This window comes from Haliaeetus leucocephalus, unplaced genomic scaffold, assembly GCF_000737465.1.
Source record: "Haliaeetus leucocephalus isolate CR32 unplaced genomic scaffold, Haliaeetus_leucocephalus-4.0 Scaffold216, whole genome shotgun sequence".
Lineage (NCBI taxonomy): Eukaryota > Metazoa > Chordata > Aves > Accipitriformes > Accipitridae > Haliaeetus > Haliaeetus leucocephalus.
The window spans coordinates 289,654-313,001 of NW_010972652.1; the positions used below are offsets into that span (position 1 = coordinate 289,654).

At 39.8% G+C, this 23,348-nt stretch overlaps 1 protein-coding gene across 1 annotated transcript in view; it reads left to right on the plus strand.

Annotated features, from left to right (window-relative positions):
- The window catches only part of PCDH15 (protocadherin-related 15), a 369,468-nt gene that overhangs the window by 82,240 nt on the left and 263,880 nt on the right, over positions 1-23,348 (plus strand). Inside the window, exons 3-4 of the mRNA XM_010566632.1 lie at positions 15,989-16,149; positions 21,523-21,678. Of these exons, the coding sequence (XP_010564934.1) occupies positions 15,989-16,149; positions 21,523-21,678 (317 nt within the window). The remainder of the gene's footprint in view (positions 1-15,988; positions 16,150-21,522; positions 21,679-23,348) is intronic.

Here is a 23,348-nt window from a genome sequence, read left to right on the forward strand (position 1 = left end):
ATATATAATCATTAATAGGTTTTATTGTTTCGGTGATTATTTTACTTCGTTACATGCTGAGGCTTTTTCCTTTTAGGATTCGCTGCAACTGCTCGATAAAGCAAATGCCTAAAGTTTTCATTTCTGTAGGGCATACAATAGAACAGCAAAAACTTAGTTAATCACAAGTCTAACAGTTTATTTTAATTTGGCTTTTCTTTTTTAAGAGAGCTTTCAGATTATAAGCAAAAATCAAATGCTGTGAGCTCTCTAGCGGCCTCCTCCAACTGTTTGTTTTCAGTTCACTCAATGACTTTTTCTTGATGCTAAGATCTGTTCAGGCAGCCTTTTAGTCAGTGTGATTTCCCTTTGGAAAAGGAGCAGGTCTATCTGAAGGGAAAAAAGATCTGTCATCATTTGCAAGGTAAGTGATGAAAAGGTTAAAAACCTGATCCTTATGTTACACTTGTAAGCTGGATATGTCCTTGCTGCTTCCCTGACACCCAAGTCAGAGAAGTCTGAAATAATTGACTGCCTCTGGGGAATAGTGTGGCTTTAACAGGTTTGGGTCGCAACCCCCCCCACCTCCTCCGCGATAACCGCAATGCTGCTGCTTAAAATTGTTTTTTGAATGTAACATTTTAGTGGTATTAAGGACTTGGGATTTGAGTTATGAAGAAGCCAGTACTTGATTGTGAAGGCAACAGAACTGCTTAGAACTTGCTTTTGAATGTCCTTAAAAAGGAAAAAAAGTGCTTCTAGGCAGGATGTAGTGCCAAATATTTCTGGTTTTCTTAGTTTTCTATTGATATGTCTGCAAATACAAGCATGAGTTGGTACCAGTGACAATAACTCAGCTAGGTGTTGTGTGGTTTAGTGCAATGAGAATAAAATAGTCTGGAAGGTTGTTAGACTGATATTTGTATCAGTCTGTCCATTGTAATCTGTCACTCTTTCTACTTGCTATTGAAATTGCCTGATTCTGTATTCTACTCCAAAACTGGTGGTGTGACTCTTTTTCTTAACCATTCTCTTGTCATTTTTTTTTGAATCGATTCCTTGATATCAACCCGATTCATGGAGGTTTATGCACAGTCGTAGGATACAAATGGTCTTGTAGATTTCTGTGAAGAATAAAGTCCTTTTATTTCTGTAATAAAGCAATTCACAGGAAAAGAAACGATTTCTCTCTTCCCACAAAGGAGAATGCTTTCCCTGTCCTCATAGAAGGGGAATGCTAGGCAGTAATGCATAGAAAGCTTAGGTGATTTAAAAAAAAAAAGCCCCACAAAGTGCACCCTTCCTCCAAAAGCAGGCTATTACAGATCAGTAAAGATGAATTTCAAAGGCAGAAGCTCCTTTTCCTCTGTCCTGCTATTGGGCTCTCCTGGCATTTGTCATTTGGCGTAGTTCCTCCTTTACTTGCCACTGCTGAGGCATCACAAGAAATTCCTTCATTCTCTGAAAAATTACATCTCCCACTTTTCTGAACAGACAAGGAGTTTTCCAAGAAACTGTAGATTTTGCTCTGTCAGTGTGCACTTGATCTGTAGCGCTCCATCCCTCAGGGATTCTTTTTACCTCTGAAAATAGGACACATGTTGTAGGAAGAGTACAGTAAGATTGAATTATTGTTTAACAAGACTTGTATCCAAATCTAGTTAAAGATACAAATTTATGTCTGTGATAATCTTTTCTACCTAGATGATGTTCAATGGTGTCTCTTCCCTGCATTTCCCACACTTGCATTTTATTCTCCTTTCTCGAGGCTCAGGTTGCAACGTCTTTGGCTTTCCAACACCTGCAGCTGGGACACTAAAGCCAAACCCACACTTAGCGGTTACTTTGTGGCAAGATTTTGGAAAACATGGGGTTTATCTCTCTGCCTTTGTTATTGAATGGAATACACCAAGAAAATCCAGGTTTGCTGGCAATGCTCATTTTTTTTTTCCCTAGGATACTTCCATGCAGAAAGTAGCATGAGCAGATAGAGAGGATGTATAGGCATCAGTAAGTTGTCCTTTTTTGCCTTCTTTATAAGGAGAAAACAGATATGCGTGGTTGTTACAGTGCACAGTAGATGGTTAGGAAATATTAAAAAAATTATGCAGATAGCCATAAGCAATGTTTAGGTAGGTCTTTTATAATTTTAATAATTCAACTTTAGAGCAGAGTGTTATAGGCTCCTGCTGTTCCTCTCAGAATGGTATGCAAACAGGCCCTAGGATGGCTCCAAATTAAGGTGAAAACATTCAAGGCATTTAATTCACACCTTCAGTGGCCATTGCCCAATCACGGTGTTCCTGAATAAATGCTTGATTTGTTTCATTATTTATAAGTCCTTGAGTGTTTAAAGTGTAAATTAGACTTTTCTAAAAAGAGAACCAGTAAACCCCAATGTTGATTTGCTTGAGTAATGGCCAAAGGAATTGGAAAGCAAACAAGATTTACAAAACCAGTTTTTAATATGTATTTGTGATCTGACAGACTCTGAAATCTGCCCAGGAACTCTAAAACAGATTACTTGAATATGCAGTCTTCCAGAGGAAATGCGATGAATGGATAGCTGCCCTGCACTCCATCTCTGTGGGTGCATGCTGAAACACTCATTTTCATAAAATAGTTTGGATTAGCATTTCACTGGTCAAAGGCACTCCCCCATGCATATGCCTTCCTCCGTATTATCAATCTTGCTTGCCTGTATTGAGAGCTCAAGTCCCACCCTATTTGCACAATCCCAGAGATCTATTTTAGGTTAATTTAGAAATACAGGTTTCTCTCTTGAGAGGTAAACCTAGCCGAAGCTTGGCGTTTCCCGAGTGACAAAAATCTGTATTTCCAAATAAGTAATCTTTCTAGAATCAGAATGAAAATTAGAATATTGTTCAATTTTCTGTAGAATGGAAATAAAAATGCAGTATTTTCTCAGCAAAAAAAAAAAAAATGAAACAGGAAAACCAGTCTCTCCAATTCACATGCATCTTGTGCATAAAGGAGCTGATGCCCAGGTAGCAAGTATCAGTCAAGGAGGAGGAACCAGAGGACCTTTGCTTCACATGCATGCATCTTCCAAGTTCCTGAGGCTTATCTGTAGGGAAAGAGCCAGGAAACCCTAATTGCTCCAACTTGGCAGTTTCTTCCTATGCTGAGTTTTTGGGACTTGCATTTTCTCCCGTTTGGCAGGAGGAACCTAAAAGCCTGAAGAGCCCTGGCCTGTAGCCCTTCTTGCTGGTCACCTTGCCCCGGAGCTCAGGAGCCACAGGCTCAACCTGGAGATTGCCATGTTCTTGGGGATATTTTTGGGTCAAGTTTGGCATTTGAGCTTGTCCAAGGTTGACACCACAGGTGTCAATTCAGGCTTCTCTGTGTTCTTGGTGCATGTAGGCACCGAGAGCCTGGTCTTGTATTCCCAGCCACCAAGAAGGTAAAAAATGAGGCAGATCTCTGATGAAAACCTGTTTGTGTTGCTGCACCATTTGTCAAACCTGACAGATAGAGAGTATTTCCAGGAACTTAAAAATAGTGTTATCAGAAAATTATCGGTCGGGGATCTCGAGAGGAAACGGAAGGACTGCAAATACGAACGTTATCACACATGGTCTGTAGTTGCCTCAAAAAAAAGTCGTTGCAGTTGGCACTAGGTTAATTCAGGAACACTTCTCAGCAGAAATATTTTTTGAAGTTGCATTTCTTTCAACTTATGCATGCTAATTTCTGTCTTGTTTAAGGACTGTTCAGGGTAAACTATGTTAGTGCTGGTCGTTTCAGTTTCTGGTTTTAAAATCTGGCACGTTTGCACTTAGTATGACAGGTTGCAGATGCAGTTTGAGTGCATTCAAAGAAAGAGGCAGAACCTGTTAATTAAAGAGGGGTTTGGGAGGAGAAGGCCCGAAGTTAAAGAAGGTGAACATAAACTTAAAGGAAAGTGCTTGGACTTTTGGGTTGAATGCAATGTCACAGATTTGGGTTAGATGAACAAAAAACTGGGCTTGCAGGTGAGGATGTCTGTTCATAGGTTTGGAGAAGGTACCAGAGAGGAGAGTTTTGCAGGTCATCTTTGCAGTCCTGTGCAAAGGTCATGAGTAAATATCGTGTCTTTCTGCTGACTGTGGGTGCTACTGATCCCGTTTGCTGTATGAAACTCGTTTCCTCTCAGGAATGTTTTGTAGAAACTGTGACTGGACTCCTAGATGCTGGGACTTCCCCGGCGCAGGGCATAAAACTGGGACTCAGTTGTGTGCGTGGTGACTTTGCTGTGTCTGGGATGTGTGGGTCTGTCTTAATTACGAGGAGCTTGACCATATTGCACAGATGTAGTAAATTAAATCTGAAATGTGTTATGCTAGGAAATAGCTGGTATGTGTGTCCTGGGCTTCCGCTGATGTCTCTGTAGTCACACAGTTAAAATTGGTTTTGCTTTGTCCTGGCTTGGTACCTACTTGGCAGATGAAGAGTGAATACAACATTTATTAATGTTTATTAATATGGTCTCAATAAACTAGGTCTGAAACAGAAATTAGATTGGTTTTGTGATAATATATTTAAATGGGAAGGCCTGCATATCCCTGGGAACATGACTCCTTTTAAATGCAAATCATTTCGTTTGCAGGTACCTAACTTAATAATCTATGCACATAATCAGAGAATTTGTGTTCCCAGGAGCTCAGTTCTGGCTGGGAATATACACGCACTTTGTTAATATGTATATTCTTTCCCCAAAGTACCAAAATAAAACTAGGAGTTTTCAACATGGCAGGGTGTGACAGGCTAACTCTCAGAAGTGATCACTTTCAGTGCAAAAGCTAGTTTGTAGGATTAGGTACTGTGGCAAGAAATGTCCGTTACTTTGGGGTAATTTCTACCTTGCCAATCGTGGCAGAACATAGCCGTTCCAGAACCTGGAACTGTGTAAAGTTTCATGTTCCCATGCCCTCTTGTGCTCCAAGGTTTCCCTGTACTGGTTCTCCCTCATATCTGAGAGTTTAGGAAGGCAAAGAATAACTTTCCAATTGTGACTTTCATAAACTGGGCCAAATTCAGGAAGAGGTCCAATGTGTGAATGGAAGTAAAACTTGCTGATGTTTCTGTTCTGTCTCTCAAAATAACAGGATCATAGAATAAAGAACTGTCAGTCCATTCCTCTGGCTGTAACTGTAGGGTTTGTTTTTTTTTAATTTTCTGATGAAAGTTTGTCTGATGTCTTCCTAAGACATCCAGTGCTGAAGGTCTCCTTTTCTTAGAAGCCTCATAATCTTTCCTGGATTTATATGTCTGGCTCGTATTCCAGTTCCTGAATCCAGGGCTATGGACTATCAGCCCTCCATTTTCACTGTCTGACTTGTCTTTCTAATCTCCGACTAGTTCTTGAGTTCATTTGCTTTGCTTTTAGACGAGGACATTGTGTTTGCTCTTGTTTCTGCTGTACAACATTGTTGTCCCTCTTTACATCACCTTTAGTAATTTCAAAAGCGTTTTCCCTCATCATCTGATCCCAAGGAAATTCAGGGATAATTCCTCTGCTGTTTTTTATTTCTCACAAAAGAGTTTGTTGAAGTACAGTAAAACTTATGGGAAACTTAACGGTACTAGTGGGTTTCCTTTATCAAAGGACATGTAACTGGAGTAAGCTTCCCTGATTCCAGATAGCTTCATCACTGAAAAGCTTAACTCAAAGTCATTGCATTCTGCCTATTTATGCATATCCTTGTTGTTGTTGTGTGCTGTGTCTTAGAATCTAAATCACCTTCAAGAATTGCTGTTGCCAAGGTCTTCTGGGAAATGACACAAGAAACAAAGTGTTTGCTGGAATAGCCCAAAGACTTTTTATCTCACTGCTGACTGTAGTATGTGCATTTTTATTATTTCTGTGCTGTCTGGTAGGAAGAGGAATGTTTTCTTTTTTAAATGTTCCCAGAAATTTTAGCCTGTGTATTTTTTGTCTTGATAGCCTTTCCATTGTATGTGTGGGTACTTTATAAGGTAACATTTTTGTTAATGGTTATTTTCTTTGTCTGTACGTGTTGCCTGGTATGAGAGCACCCATCTGGGAATACTTTTTTCCAAAATTGGCAGCTTTTTTTACAGATAGCAAAGAAACTTTTGTCAACCTTAGCAATCCATTTGTGGTTCCATTTGCTAAAATAAAAAATGAAAAAGGAATCTCACAATTCAAGGTCTTTCGAAATTTTATTTCAGTAGACATTTTACCCTTGTGGGGTTGCCAGAGACTCAAAAGCCTACTTGGCAGATGAGCAAGCGGTCTGGGGGGCCGGGGAGGCTGCTAAAAGCCCCTGTAGTAGGGGTGGCTGTCTTCCTAGCGGCCAGCAACCCTGACCTCCTTTCCAGCCATTTGGAGAACTGCTGCTGCTCTGCATATCCATGTCTCCTGACTTGGAGAGAGGTCAGATTATTAGTTTTCCTTCAGTTAGCAGCTCGATATGTTTTGAATGTATGCGTAGCTAGCTATTTAGAAATAGTTCCTTGAGCAAAATATGATTGATGCCTTCTCAATGTATGCAGTCGGAAGCTTTTAAAAGCCTTTGAATAAGAGCCTGTGTGTTTTGTAAATGCCTCAAATGTCTTTTTTACCTGTAAAGCCAGTAAGCCCACAGACAAGGGAGATCTGGAGCCAAGGAGCATGTGGAGGAGGGAGCTATAAGTCACTTTGAGATCTAGATGTGTCCTGAGTATTGCCTCTTGGCCTCTGCTGCAACCAGGATACCAGGCTAGATGGGTCTTTAGTCTGCTCTTGTACAGATATTTGCATATGCAATTATAAATTAAAAAAAAATAAATCTGATGAAGTGTGACTGAAACTTTTTCATCTTAAAAAATAATAATCCTTTGTAAGTTATGTTTTATAGGGGTTGAATTTTTAGTAGCAATTCAGTGTAAACCTTTAGATACGTTTTGAACGGAGCAATTGTGTTTGCCTTCTGTACAACTCAGAGTTAGAACGGGTTCAAAAGAGTTAGCAAATGTTAAAGAAAATAAAAAATTTTTCTAGAAGGAGAAGTTTTTGAAGACTGAAATAGAAAAAATGATCCCCTGAAGGGGAAAGACATTCAGTTCTCGCCTGACTTGTGCAGACTTGTTTTCCTTTGCCACTTGCAGTGCAGAGTATTGTCGGACAGCTAGTGAAGGACTTTGCAGACCACAGTCTGATCCCATAAAGACATTCCTGTCCTATGTTGCAAAAATACTGCTCAGTGTAGAGAAAAGCCCCCTTTGATGTTTAGCAGCTCTGTTCAATGATGTTGGCTCCTGAGCCCAGTGATGAGTTAAAGGGAGGGCAAAATGTGAGAAGCAGAAAGTTTGGGAGGGAAGGGGAGTGATGGAGGTGTGCCACTGTCAGTGATGTGGGTGGGCAGGCACAGCAAAGTGCATCTCATGGGCTGGGTACAGAAAGAGAAATGAAATGGTGGAAAGGCCTCATCCAAAGGGTCCTTCTGCTATATCCCTTTTTGGTTTAACGTCTCATAAATGTGGCCACTGGAGGAAGCGGGTAGGAAGCAGCCAGTGTAGCCATGGCTCGGGTACTCTGGGGAGGGAGCTACGCCTCTTTCCAATTTACCTTAGATTGCTGCTATAAGAATTGGGAGTAGGACTCTGGATTTTGCTCTGTGTAGTCTGTCGTAGTATGGTGGAGAAATGTAGTCTGTTGAGATCCGACAAGTATAGTTAATCTTTCGGTAGAAGTACTGGGTTCTGTTGAGGCGTGGAAAAATAGCATAACGGTATGTTAGAAATCAACACACTTGAGTCAGTCCTTGGTCACTGGCATGCTTTACCTACTTGATTTATGTTTCACAGCGCTAAGAGGCTTTCTGTCAAACACTTGCAGAAAGGGAATACAAAAGCAATGTCAATGGCGTCAGTATGGGGCCTGGTGATGACCTTACCCCAGTGAAATATTAAAGGAGGAACAAGAGGACCTTTCTGTGAACCAAACAATTATCCTGCTGCTGCAACCCTGAGCATTAAAAAAAAAGAAAAAAAAAATTGTTTTTGAAAAAGGATTTCTGAAAAACTGTTTTCATGTTTTCTTGGTTTAAGCCTTTAGAATTCCTTGTTTTCGTTTTTTTTCTCTTAAGTATGCGAGGAAGGATGGGGCGCTTGGTTTTGTCTGAGATGCTCCTTTGCTGTCATAATTTTACAGGATGGGACTTTGCGCAGAATAACGTATGCCCTCGGACTTAGAGTAAACTTGCAACTTGTAAACTTTGTCCCCAGCCAGACCCCTGGCCTCCCCAGTCCTTAGTAGTATTTGTGTTAAGACAGTGTAGTCTCTACAGCCAGAATCCTTTTTTCCTCTATCCCTGCTCTGTCCTCTAACTTCTTAAAATTTCTGCTCCTCTCAGTGCTGCTCCGTGACCCAAACTCTCTGCTTCACTGCTCCCTCGTTGCCCTCTGCTTACTCCTGCGCATCCATCTCTGCCTTTCCACAGTCACCCTTTATCTGTTCACCTCTTGCTTATCCTCTTAAAAAGGGGGGGTGGGATTAATAAAAAAATTAATCTAGGTTTATATACCTAGGAAGGCAAATACTAAATTTTTCGTGAATTTAGTAGTTAGCATTTGACCATCATGCTTTCCTCTTCTGGTTTCTTTTCATGCTTATTTGTTATGTTTTGATGTAGAGTGTAAACGCTGTGGGTCAGATTTTTCAAAGTCATGTATAAGTCGTGTATGGGAAGTACTGAGATGCTTCTTCTATGGCTTTATTGGGACTCTGGCCCTATTGTTTGTGAATGTGGAGGGAAAGCAGGGAGGAAGGACCATGATTCTTAATGTCCTGCAGGACAGGCATACATATGGTCTGAACTGACAGTGATTGCAGTGCTGCTGCCTTTCGCCAATGGGGAACTGTCTCTAAAATGTCTTCCATCATCTTGCTGTGTCATTTCAGCATGGGGCAGGAGTTGTTAGTGCTAGGTCTCTGTCTTCATGCTGTCTGGGAAGCACTAAAACAAGAAAATGGGTCACCTTCACTTACAGTGGACCCAAACTGGTACTGTACAATGCCTTAAGGACAGACCTTTTCCCCACAGTACACAATTCTTACAGTGGCTCAAGGTGGGAAGTTGTAAGGTCCATGTGGGAGGACTAGGAATAAAAGCCTTAAACCCGAACCTGTCAAACTGCTAATTTGGCTAAAATAGTGGGCTGGTTTTAGCTATGCTCTGTAATTGCTTGGAGGCTGTGGCTGCACCTGGAGCAGGATGGGAAAAGATGGGCCAGGATGGTAGCAAAACAACCTTGAAACAACCTTGGAAACTTCTCAGAGATCCCTACTGATGATGGGAGGATGGGGAATAGAAAATATGTAATCCAGGAGGTGGCTTTTTAGAATTATCCTATTTTTGTGTATGAACCTGAAGCGTGGGTCTAAGTAAGTTCATGATAATGTTGAGAATTTACTTCTGCAACAAGGTTTTCATTTTCCATTGACTTCTAATTTATTGCTATTTAATCCATCCTATTCTACAGACATACACCTTCAGATGTAGAAAAATAAGTTTGTGATCCAGGTTTAACTATGAAAATTCTGTAGAATATCAAAAATAGCAACTACCATTTCAACTGATCCATCTAATGCCTTTCTATAAGAAAATAATCCCTATTTTCAAATTGCTTTACAATCAGTGGCAGGCAGAGGAAAGCAGTACAGAGATACAGGTGATTTTTTAATGTACGATTGCTCTGTCTAAAAGAAACCTGGTGTATTGCACATTGTGTAAACATAGCTTCTCCTCTACTCTGTGACTCCGGAGCAATCGGGTGTGTGCAGGTGGAACTCGGGTTCTGCCACACATTCTTAAAGGTCCTGAGCAGACACAGGTGGGACTGGCACATGGAGACCTTCCTTGAATCTCTGACATCCCTCCGCCTGCTTTGGTTTCTTCAACTTGACCAACAGAAGATGCAAGTGCAGAGGCACCAATGGGAAGGCTGTTCAGCCTTTGGCAGAAGGTTTACAACCACTTGGTCTGTCTGACATTGGGTTTCCCAGCTCCAGTGAAGATGCCTACCTGGATGTCGGCCCAGCTGCTGCTCACTGTCACCACCACCAAGTCTGAGCTTGTCAGGAGTTTCTCATTACTTTAGGCTCCCTACTCTTGCTATCCTTGCTTGGTTGGTTTTCATTTTTTAATACACTAGGTGTGAAAAACCACGACTGCTTTAGAGTGCAGAAGTGATGAGTTTCCTTCCATCTGTTGACAACTATTGGTATTTACCCTTACTGCAGCTCAAAGAGCTAGTGTGTGTGTGTGTGTATGTATATATATGCCTTTTAAGGACCAGTTTTTCTTTTCACATGTCTTTTGGAAATTTACCTCCCTTCCCTTAAGTGAATAAGTAATATGTCACGTCACTCATGTAATGTACCGTGCCTCTGTGGGTACAGCACATTAGATACCTGATTCTTTCCTAAAGTTACTTGTTCCAGGTGGGTGCCATGCATAATTCCCTTAGGCTAAATTCCACTGGCTGAAAAATTCCTAGTTGGTGTTCCAGGGTAGGAAACGCCATGTATGCTTAATGTAAATTCCCTGACATGGTATTTGGACTTGTTATAGAGACTTGATTAATATGCCGAATTGAAAAGTATGTTCTGCGTGAACAGCAGAATGTGATTTTTTAATTATATTTAGCCTTTTGTACATCATACAGCTGAAGTAGCTGCTAATGTAATTCAGCAATATCGGAGGTTAATCATGCTGTTGCAGGTGGTTTTATCCTTTCATCAACTTTGAAAATAAGAATAACAAGTTTTAGACTGTTTTCAAAGGAAGGATAAGTACATTTGGATGATAAAAACTTTGATATTATATTTCTGCCTTGGCTTCAGACACACTTCATTTCAGGCTTCAGCCCTGTAGCTTGTGAGTGCTCAGGTGCTTCTGGGATCTCACAATTTTCTGCACTGAACAAGGTGAAGCTGAACACAGCCCATCTAGTAAGTACTGAGCATGTGGAAGGCTACACGCTGTTGTTGTGTACAAGAGCCTTGTGAGGGTACGGTCTGTCCAATTTGTATTTTGCATGTCTGCTTGCTTAATCAGCTGCAGTTAGGTATGTCTCTTCGATGTCACTCGGACTGACCATCCACGATGTGTGAAGTCCTTGGACCCACTATTGGGCTCGAAGTTGAGCCTTTGCCCGGTACACTTCTTTAGTACTAGTGTCACTGGGGAGGTGGGACGTGCTCCACATGCCTTGAGCTCAGCGACTGCAGAAAGAGAAACTGCAAATGCTTTTTAATTCTTACAAGTAAAGTACTTGCAGGTATCATTCTACTGGAATCCTATTTTCTGATTCATGTGCCAGCAGAAGGGTGGTTCCCAGACCAGTCGTAATTCACTCACTCTTTAAAAAACGGCTCTGCCAAAACATTCAACAAAAATAATCCCAAGATGTGTCTAAATCATTTAATAAGTAAGTTCTCACTGAACACTGTGCGTCTGCTGTCTTTAGTAGAGCATAAACTGCAAATTCTGTATTTCATGGCTTTTGCACCTGAGTCCCTCGTAATGCCCTTCCCATAGAAAGATCACCTTCTGTGGAGACTGATCTGTAAAAACAAACCTTGCCCTATTATTTCAGTCAAATGAAGATTTTCAGCTTCTGGATTCCTCTCAAAGGAATAGTCTAGTGTAGAACTGTTCTTATAATACTAACAGCACTCGATAATTTTTATTTTTGTTGTCTTGTTTTGTAGCTACTTGTTGAATAATTCCCAACAAGCTCAGATAACATTTCTGAGTTAATGTCTTTACTTTCAGAAAAATGAATTATACCTGAAAATAATAGATCTTTCCTCTCTTATACAGTCTGTTGGTTTCTGCCTTTTTTGTTGTTTCTTAGCCAACAGCTTGCTTGACTTTGATTCTTTGAGGCTTATTCTCTACTAATCCCTTGGAAAATCTGTATTGTCTTCCCACAAGACATCTCGGTCATCAATCAGGCTTCAGTGAAGGTCGACAAGCAGCCAAACTGTGGTCTCCACACAAGATGAAAAGCTGTTCTTAAAATCTATTTGTGTTGGTGTGCAATCTAACTTTCACATCAGTCTTTTTTTAATTAGCTAGGAAGAATATCACTAATTATAGTCCCTGGTGTCCTTTTCAATGGCTTGTGCACACATGACGAGAAGTGCGGGGAACAGTGCTGAAATACTATTGAACATTTGGGCAACTTCCCAGGAGTTTGGTACGAGAAGCATGCATCTACGTGGACCACCTCTCTCCTCGCAGTGAGTGGCAGCATCCTGTTCAGGTGCCCTCAGCAGACTTTGACCAACTCTTCATCCCCCCCCTACTGTAAAATTGAACTTCCAATATAATTACAGAAGAAGGAATGTAACTTTTATAACACCTAGAGCAATGTTTGAGCTTGTTTGTTGTAAAAATTACAAAAGCAGATTGTCTAAACTTACTGTATTAGCGTGTTGCAAATATCAAGGGATGAGTTTGCTTTTGTACTTGCGTGTGTGGAGAGTTAATGAACAAACTGTTGATGCAGTCACATCGAACTGCATGTATTTAGATTTATTGTTAGTAGCTTACCTCCCTGGCATTTTAGGCCAAGGACAGAGGCAGGATGTAAGGAACAAAATGATAGATATCTAAAAGGGGGGGGGGGGGGGGGCGGGGGGACCCCCAAAGTCAGATTCTTTGTAAAATAGAAGAATAATACTTTAAGGATTGCTATTAAAAGGCTTATTTGCAAACTGCTGTCTCTTGACGAGAAAGTACAAGTGCCTCATGAATATCTGAAGAAAAACCAGTCAATTTTTAAGAACAAAAGAATCACTGTATCAAAACAAACCAAATAGAAGTGCTTTGTTAAGTCAAGTAGATAGCTGTTAGAGAGTGCAACAGAGGAAAGTCAAATGAGATGCAGAATTCAAAGCAGTGAGGTCAGTTAAGTAGTAGCAGTGTTTTACTAGAGACTGTACGAAATTCATTATCACATCAAGATTTTAAGTCGATTAAATATATTTTTTTTTTTTAAGTATGTAATTGTAATCATTCTCATGTTCATTAAAAATTAAAGTTTTTTGAGCTCTTTGGCCCTCGTAGAAGGCTGAGTTTGGCAGGTCAATCTTCTAGAAACTAGGCAAGGGAGGATGAAGCCTCCTTGGACAAAGAGCAGCAAACCTTGGTGTACGTAGCGTATACCAAACCAAACCTACCTGCAAATTCCAGGTAGTAAAATATCTGGTGTATGTCACTAAGGACACTGTTAAAACCACTGTTGCCTTGTTTTGCAGCACTTTCCTCTTATTTTAGACTGCGACATCTACATATATACTTCTTTTTTTGCAATCCTTAACGTGCAAAAGGGCTCTTGTATCTTGCCACTTCCAAATGCATGCTGTGCCATGAGGAATTTATACGTGCCTTTGAGATACGTTTTTTTTTTTCTCTGATCTCTTGTATGCAGTTCATGGGAGGGTAATCACTACCTTCACAGGGGCATGGCCCCGCAGACTGTTCTATTAGCAGTCAGAGCTCTGCCACGATTATCAGGCTAATTCCTTTAGCGTTGCATATGCTGGATTTCTCTACAGGCAGTACGACTGCAAAGTCTGAAAGTAATTTCCCTTTGCTACTGTCGTTTCAATCAAGACCCACTGATGTTAGATGATATTCATAATCTTGAGTTTTGTAGAAACCAGGGGCCAGTTTTCATTATAGGACAATCTTGATTTTTTATTGTTTTAAACAATTTTCAGAGGAGAGAAATAAACTCTCTTTTATATGTCATGATTGCTTATGCATCTGAAAGCATGGTATTGGCAGGCAGCTGTGGTAGCTCTGTGCCCTTGTAACTTGTGCTGTGATGCCCCTTTGCTCCTCATGGATTTATTAGTCTTCAACATGGGAGAGAAGACAGAAGCTGTTGATGCTTTTCCCTTCCCCTATTTCCTAATTATCCCTCGCAGTATATTTTTCCAATGCTGTCACAAGTCTCTCCTAATCCCTTTTCTGTGTCATTTGGTTACTTCACTTGCCCCAGTTCTTCCATCCCTTAAGCTCCTCCTTTTCCCACCAAGAATTTGTACGGATAGTATTTTCTATGAACACTACCTTATAGATTTGCTATGTGCAGGTGGCCCTTGTTGAAATGCTTAATGCTGTGTTGTTTACAGGTAGAAATTGCACATTTTTATTTTCCTTGAGAGCCATTTGAATGGAGGCATAGAGCCTTCTGTTGGGATTAGTGCTGGTGAAAAGGTAGCCAGAACTTCGACTTTGCCTTCAGGCCTGAACAAGAAGACTGGAAAAAAAATCAAAACAACTGAAGCTGAAGGGCAATTGTGGTGTTTGTTATCTTGGTGTTTTTTTCAGGGAGCCTTTTCTTGGGGCACCTTTTGTTCAGATGACCTCAAATTTGCATTGCTGACCTTCCTTTGCATCATCATTGAGGCACAATAATGAGGGCAATATACAGAAGCTGGTGGAGTTTATAGATTTTAGAGAAGTTGGTGACTAGACATAAACACTTTGAACTCTCACAGGGTTGGTAATCAGCTTGTTTTTTCCTGGTGAAATCCTCTTTTTATTAAAAGTAGTGGTGATCTTTCAAAAGCTGTATGCCAGTTCAAGCTGCTGGGTCAGAGTATAATTGTACAGATGGTATTGCACAAGAAATGGTGCTGATAGCCATAAAACGCATGGGTAGTAACTGTGTTTCTTGTGGCTAAAAGGGTATTGCTCATCTAACTTGAAACCAGTCTTTGGTGCAAAGTTATGGATGTTTGGCAGTATTTCCTCCCATCATCTCTATTGTGTTATAAAAAGTAGTTTCAAAATAAACAATTGAAAAAATGTTACTGTGGTGTTTTCCTCAATAGGACTGTAAACCAGTTTGCTGCGGTTAAGAGCAGTAATTAGTTTTACTGTTTTATCCGGAAAAAGCGTAGGCCCCACTCGGAGCTGCTCCGCCCAGATGCATATATTTATACGGAGTTCCTGTTGTTATAAAGTGAAGGTGTAAGGAAACTTTACTCTGCGTTTTGAAATAAACTATTTGAGCCCTTAATAAAGGCAGTCGTGATAAATATTTTTAGCTAATGTAGGTGTTCTGCAGCTGGTGATGTTCACAGATTTTCTTCATAACTGTTGATGAACTACAATAAAGATAATTTCATTTAATGTTTCAGTGTGAAGAAAACTGGGTAGTATTAATTTTTCAGAAAAACGAAATCTTAGAGAAGTGTTTATAAATATTGTGCATGCAATGCTGAGGCACCAGAGTGCAACGTTTGGGGTAGTTAGTAAGGCTTGACATTTGGAAAGTAAGTTGAGTGTTTTACACAGGAAATTATGTACATCATGGGTACTGTGAACTGACTAATAGAGCTGTTAGGCATGACTTTTAACTGACAGAATGGGACAAGAAAAGAAAAAAAGCATGGTATATATGTTGAATAGATAGCTGATCCTAATTAAATACTACCTTTGTCTTGGTAGACCTAGTTTTCCTGTCTTTATGCTGCAGCTTAGTTTTTTGTTGCAGAGCAACTCAAGGTATAAAACCTTTTTTTTTGCTGGAAAGCTTTATGCAACTGTTTGGTTTTGTTTTGTCTGTTCCCCCCCTGCCTCGATGTGTCACTCTTGCTGTAGAAAATTTATTCCGGTTCTGGTTGTTATTTCAGTGCTTTCATTTGTTTGAGGTGAGATTGGGTGATGATTGCTCAACGGAGGAAAAAACCCTCATAATTTTAAATAGATAGCTGTATATGATGGGTCTCATTGTCAACTTAAATTATTGTGCATTGCAAGTGCTTCTTCTGGTATTGTCTGAAGTAGCTGCAGTGTCAGAGGCAGTTTTTCATTACAGATAATAAGCTTCAGACTTTTTAAACCTCACTCAAAACATAAAATACCAGAAACCCTAGTTAGAAAACAGTGTTTTTAGTGTTGCAGTTGTTATGAAAATACATAAAAATGTGGATGCCTGTATAAATTTTTCCCTCGTGTGTTTATTGTTTTTGCAGGCACTATCCTGGTTGATAATATGCTGATCAAAGGGACAGCAGGAGGGCCAGACCCCACCATTGAACTCTCCTTAAAGGACAACGTAGATTATTGGGTGATCCTTGATCCTATCAGCCAGATGTTATACCTAAATAGCACTGGCCGAATTCTGGACAGAGATGTAAGTTTGGGGTTTGCTGTTTGTTTTCTTTTCTCCCCATAGACATCAATTTCTAAATCTGTGTATGCTCATAGAAAGACAGTAAACACAAGACCCACTAGAATGTAATAGCTGCATCCATCTTTTGTTCCCAGACGGATGTGAACAGGGCTAATTTGATTCTTTATTAGGACTTATTGGAAGCATGCAGAAGCTTGATTATGCACACAATTATTATATGTGGATAAACGCAATAATAAAGACCAAACAAATAGATGTGTGGGTTGGCAGAAATATATATCGAACCAAACTTGACTTGTTTACTGAATTAAAAACATTTTTATTCTTGTTTGCTTCCTTTGTCTGGAAGAAGTGCTGCTCACCTTGTGTCCCGTGACACTTATTAAAAGCCTACTCTAGCTGTGTACATTGACTTAGAATTATAGAATCATTTAGGTTGGAAAAGACCTTTAAGGTCATCGAGTCCAGCTGTCAACCATGCCCACTAAACCATGTCCTGAAGTGCCTTGTCTACCCGCTTTTTGAATACCTCCAGGGATGGTGACTCGACCACTTCCCTGGGCAGCTTGTTCCAATGCCTGACAACACTTTCAGTAAAGAAATTTTTCTTAACATCCAATCCAAACCTTCCCTGCTGCAACTTGAGGCCATTTCCTCTCATCCTATCTCCAGCCACCTGACAGAAGAGGCCAGCACCCACCTCACTGCAACCCCCCTTCAGGTAGTTGTAGAGAGTGATCAGGTCTCCCCTCAGCCTCGTCTTCTCCAGACTAAACAACCCCAGTTCCCTCAGCGGCTCCTCATAAGACTTGTGCTCCAGGCCCCTCACCAACTTGGTTGCCCTTCTCTGGACACGCTCCAGCACCTCCACGTCTTTCCTGTAGTGAGGGGCCCAAAACTGAGCGCAGGACTCGAGGTGCGGCCTCACCAGTGCCAAGTACAGGGGGACAATCACCTCCCTGCTCCTGCTGGGCACACTATTTCTGATGCAGGCCAGGATGCCGTTGGCCTTCTTGGCCACCTGGGCACACTGCTGGCTCATATTCATCCGGCTGTCAACCAGCACCCCCAGGTCTTTCTCTGCCGGGCAGCTTTCCAGCCACTCTTCCCCAAGCCTGTAGCACTGCATCGGGTTGTGACCGAAGTGCAGGACCCGGCACTTGGCCTTGTTGAACCTCATATAATTGGCCTTGTCCCAATGATCCAACCTGTCCAGATCCCTCTGTAGAGCCTTCCTGCCCTCAAGCAGATTGACCCTGCCTCCCAACTTGATGTCATCTGCAAACTTGCTGAGGGTGCACTCAATCCCCTTGTCCAGATCGTTAATAAAGATATTAAACAGAACTGGGCCCAATACTGAGCCCTGGGGGACACTGCTTGTGACCTGCCGCCAACTGGATTTAACTCCATTCACCCACAGCCCTCTGGGCTCGTCCAACTAGCCATTTTTTTACCCAGGGAAGAGTACACTTGTCCAAGCCATGAGACGCCAGCTTCTCAAGGAGTACGCCATGAGAGACAGCGTCAAAGGTCTTACTGAAGTGCAGGTAGGCAACGTCCACAGCCTTTCCCTCTTCAACTTAAGGGATGTGAGAGAGAGCAAAGGAATAGTGAATGTTACAATTCACTTATAAATCTTGACATACTCAATTGAGGATATGCTAGTTTAGATTCTGTTTTTAAGGCAGCATAAAATTTGTGTGGTATGCTCGTTCCTGATAGCATTAAAGAAATATTGTCAGGCTAAGTTTGATTTTTATAAAAAGAAAGATTAAAAGCACGAAACAAATAGGAGTGTTCTCATCTATGCTAACATTGAAGAGAAACACTTTAAAAATAGAGACATTTTCTTACAGTGTTATAGTGTTGCTGCAGTTCATCAGAACCTGAAAGGAAAATTGACTCAAAAGTGAGTGTAATCAACATGGAAAGAGTGCTTTAAAGATCAGGAGTTCTCCTTGGAGTGCATGAAAGTTTGTTTTATATTAGCTTGATTGATTAATTTGTCTTCTCCGTGTGTTTTGAGATACATTCATAAGTACCAGAAACATGTGAATTTTTCTTCATTTCCATTTTTAGTTTAAAAGAGCTAATTGAATTCAGCTGTTCTTAGTTTAGTTTTAATTCACAAACTGTTTTCATATGTGAAGCAAAGGTATGCAGCACAAAACATGGCACAGTGGACATGGTGGCAAAAGACTTCCTGGTGCATCGACAGAGAGTCGGCGTTTTCTCAAGTGCCAAACGGCCAACTGCCTTTGAGGAGACAGGAAGGTGCTGGAACAAGTTTGGCTTCTCAGTTTTATTTTTAAGTCAGAGCAAAAAGCGAGAGCCCTTAATGGGAGGTGAGGCTTAAGAACCACTCTAAGAAATGGAAGGTCAATTCTTCATCAGCCCACGCAAGTCTGCATATCCATATGGCATTAGGAAATGAAATTAATTCCTGTTAGATCAGTGCTAGTTCTTTTTTCAGTGCCCTTTTTAGCAACACTTTTCTCTCTACAGGTTCGTTCATCTGAGCTGCTTTACCAAAACAACCTTTCCAAAGTATTTGATTTCTGATACTAGTAATAGTCTAGCTAAACTCACAAATACTTCACATTATTGTGAATATGCACGGACACTTTGCAGTGATGTTCTTTGCAAGAAGTAGGCTCAAGTCACAGGGAAACAAGTGGAGGGTGTACATTTTCTTAGTTATATATAGACAATATTGGTGTTTTAACATTGGTATTTAAGGGATTATTTCATCATTTTTTACTATGAACGGTTACACTTCTTATCCCTAGTACTGTAGTGCTGAGTAAAATTACTCATTTGTGTTTATTAAGGTTTACTGGATATGAAGAGAAAATCTGAGATTTAAGGTAATTGAGATTTTGGCTGTGAGCCCCACTGTAGCTGTCTACTGTGGTCTCAATGAATTGCTGTAAGTCACAAGCCAAAGAAAATGAAAGCAACCCACAAAAACCCCACTGATTGAGTAAAAATGTGAAATTTATGTCATGAACTTGATTAATATGGCTCTTATCTAAAGCCTGTTTCCAGCCTTCAGAATCAGAGCTATACTAACCCCTAAAATGCAAAATCATTCAAGAGTGTGTGTCGTTCCTATTTTTTTTTTTTGTAAACAAAAAAGGTAAACTATTTTTCTCATCTTTCAAGTTAAAACCATGTGAAACTTAGTAGTACCAATAAAACTTGGGGTTTTATTAAGTTGAACCTTAAAATTAAATTTTTGTATTGCAGAGCAAAGACTGTAGTCTCTGATTCACAAATGGTGCATATACAATTGCATTCAATATATTTGGATACTCTTCCTATTTTTCTTTCTGATGTGCCCACTTGTCAACTCCCTGCTGATTCAGTTAGCCTGATCCTGTTCTTGTTTATTACTTTTCTTGAAAGACAATCTTATTAGATTCCATTGATTGATTTTACTAAGAATGACAGTATGTTTTCCAAACAAAATCAGATAAAAAGAAAATTCCAGACTTTTCTTCCAAAACTTCAAGTACTTAGGAAGGATGAATAGCGATGAAGCAGAACTGCTTCATCAGTGAAAGGAACTGCTGAAAGGCGTTGGGATAATTGGCCCCCAGTATCATAAAAATTTGTTATGTTTTTCCATTTTGTACTTACATATATTGTCTGTAAGTGTCTAGGTTGATGAGTGTTTGTTTAAAGACCTGATTTTAAATCTAACCACTGACCCCGCAGAAATTGTACGAATGTGAAAGTAAAGTTGGTCCTGTACTGCCATATTTGGCCAAAGACAACAAAATATTTTTTTCCATGTTCTTGTGAAAAAGACCAAATCCAGAACATCATGTATTTACATATTTATCGTTACAACTAGTTATGTTTTTCTTGGGCATTGGTAATAAATCTGGATAAACTCAGTAATGTTTGAAGTGTATTAAAGGTAGCCTAAAACTTCTTGGATCTTTTGCAAAGAATGCCAGCTTGAAAAATAAATTGAGATTGTAATGTTAGAGGCTTAATTTAAGTTACAGATGATATTTGGTATGTTCCTACCTGTGTTACAAGTTCTGATAAAAGTAGAACCATGTCATAGCTGGCTGCAGATTTTTACAGCAAAGAGAATTGACTTAAGGTCGTGCTGTACTTCACCTCAGAGAAAGTTGAAGATGAGTGTGTAGGGAAGAATACATATTTCACTTAATATCTCAACACCACCATAAAGGCCTCTTCTTTTCCCAAGTCTGCTGACTCTTTAAAAACCGATTGGTGCCAAAGTCTGAAAGGTAAAGAATGCCATATGGTTCCAAAATCCATCATAGCAAAACTGGAAAAAATCAATTTATCAAAGAAATTGTAGCATTTAGAATGAGTGAAAGCATAATTATTTAGATATATAATTATGATTAAATTATAGGTCTCGGAATCTCAGTACAAAAACCTGGTAGCATTCACTGTACAGAACAGTATAGCATAGGCATCTTTAAATTACGTTTTTGAGTTGTTTATTTTCTTGAAGAATTTGAGGATAATAAATATAGTATTTCTTCAATTTGTCCCTTCCCATGCTTTCTCACTCTCTGCTGAGTGTTAGACAGAAAATCAAAACGGACTTGCTGTCAATATTTTACATGCCAGACTGTTGCTTCAAATACGTAAATTGGCACTTGCCGCAGTGGGAACATTGTGAATAGAAGTTGTGCTGGAATGCTGTATTTCCATAGCAGTGTCTCTGAATTTCCATTTCAACCAAAGATGCCTTTTCCTTTATTCTTCTTAGAATTGTTTTATTAACTCAGGTAGGTAGTAGTAGCCTTTCCAGCTTAAATTTCTTTACCCATTTATCAAGTTTGGGAGTTATTTTTCTTTGAATATTATGATGTTCACTGGAGTAAAAACAACAGGACCCTGGATTGTCTACACTTAAAGGTGACCAAGTTGTTTCTAAATTACTTGGTAAATGTAAGTGGTAGCATATTGAATTTATTTCTGACCTGACCTTTCAATTCCAATATTAATAAACCAAAGGTTAAAATGTGTGACATTTTCTAGGTATCTTTAGTAATCGGAAGATGTTCAAAAGATGTGCTTTTTTTTTTAGTTCTCAAGGGAAGTGTGAAGGGCTAATCGTGCTGGGGATTTTTATTTCTGTGTTAGCACATACAGCTGGCAAAGCTGGGCCTGCAAAATACAGGCTACTTAAAATATTGCCAGCATGAGCTGTAGTCAGGACACTCAGAGAAGCTGTTTAATCCAGGTATAGAGCATTAAACGTAACACAGGCAGGCTGATGGGCTATAAGTGAACATGAGCAATATTAACATCAGTGGAAAATTTAACTGTTAATTCATGTTTTGGTTATGTATTATAAAAATGTACTTTCACTTACAGCCGCCAATGTCCATTCAGTCCATTGTGGTGCAAGTCCAGTGTGTTAACAAAAAGGTTGGTACCATTATCAACCACGAAGTGCGGATTGTGGTGAGAGACAGGAACGATAACTCTCCTCGGTTCCAGCAGCAGCGATACTATGTGGCAGTAAATGAGGTCAGAACGGCTTACCTTTTTTTTCTCTTTCTCTTGTGTGGTGTCATTGCTAAATGTTGGCTTTCACTTCTTTCACTCCTCATTTGAAACCCGGTAAAATCAGTTGTTTTAAAATCCCTTACATTTGTGTCACTTTAGAAAAACACAGCACAGACAATATATTTCAGTTTTTAGCATGTGAGCGTTTCATCAGGATGCTTGTAATATTACAGAAGACACTAGAGTCTGAAGCTCAATGAGTGAAGCATTGATTTCTGTTAAATTTACATGATGTTTTACTGCATTATGCAGTTGTATCAACAAACCTGGAAGTAAAACAAATTTATTTATGAAAAACAAATGTAAAGCCAATAGTTCAAAAGGTTTTATTAACAATATTGAAGCCTGGCAAAGTGCAGTTTTGGTTTATTGTGGTTTCTCTTTATGAAATGACGTCAGTGAATGGAATTATTTTGCTTTATTTTTTTATGGAAGAGAGAGCTGTGGATAGACTTCTCCGTGTTATTTGAAGGAAAAAATTTATTTCTTTCTTGAGCTGGTACAACTTCATTTCACTTTACAGTTGAGGGTTTTTTTTTATTCTGTTAGGGATTGAATAATCTGCTAATAATCAGTGCAAAGGATCTGTGCTTTCAGTAAATTAGTATCATGGGGCTTTAGTAATAGCAAGTGGAAGGGGGAACTTACATGCAGAAGTGGAAATGTCCAGACTGAAACTAAGAGGAGAATGGAAAGATGGGTCAGTCCTCTGCAGGTAAAGATTGAAAGAATTACAGTTGCATTTAAGAAAATTAGGCTGTTTAAATACGCAGTGTGCATTGTGTCCCTACTGGGATTTGGATTTGGGTTTGGGTGGGGTTTTTCTGTGAAAGAACGTGACTGCTTTCATGTTGTTTGATTTTAGTAGAATTGATTTGCTGTTTCAAAAAAAAAACTTTAATAGTTTTGTGTGTTTGGGAGATTCAGCTTTTCAGTGTGTCTGTGTATTGTTACAATCACTACATTGCTCTAAGTGACCAAGGTGTAGTGATGTGCAGGACATCTTACAGGCCCCAAGGAAGGAGTGGAAGAGTTGGTTGATGAGTTTAGGCCTAATTAAGCCAAAAGTATGGAGGAAAAACACCAAAATCCACACATTATTTTTGAGTAGAGACCTGAAGTTGAGATAAGGATATACAGGTTTTTCAAACTTACTGGTCTCCTGACTGGTGACACCTTTTAAATTGAGATTGTTTCCCTTCAGACAAATTTTCGGCAATCCATCTGTCAATGTTTCTTACCACCAGAATTTGGAGGTCACAAAATACCATCTGTATGAGTTACCAGTAAAGTCATCCTTATGATTTAAATTGTTTTCAAGTTGGCTTTTACAATGGTAATTTTAATTTCTATGTTTTTGCAGACCTGTTGCAGAAGTGCTTTTGGTCTTGAGTATAGGCAACATAAATAGAAGTCAGACATGCCTGTACGGGCTGTGATGCAGGTCCCAGATCGCTTCCAAGGCCTGCGTAATTTTTGCAGTAAAACTGAAGGCAGGTAGTGTGTCAGTGCTGTAATACTAAGGAAGCAAGGATTTCCCATAAATAGAAAGAAGTCCAAAACACACAGTGAAAAATGCACCATTTAAAACTGTTTATATTCAGAAATTTAGCAGTGTTCCAAGTATGTGC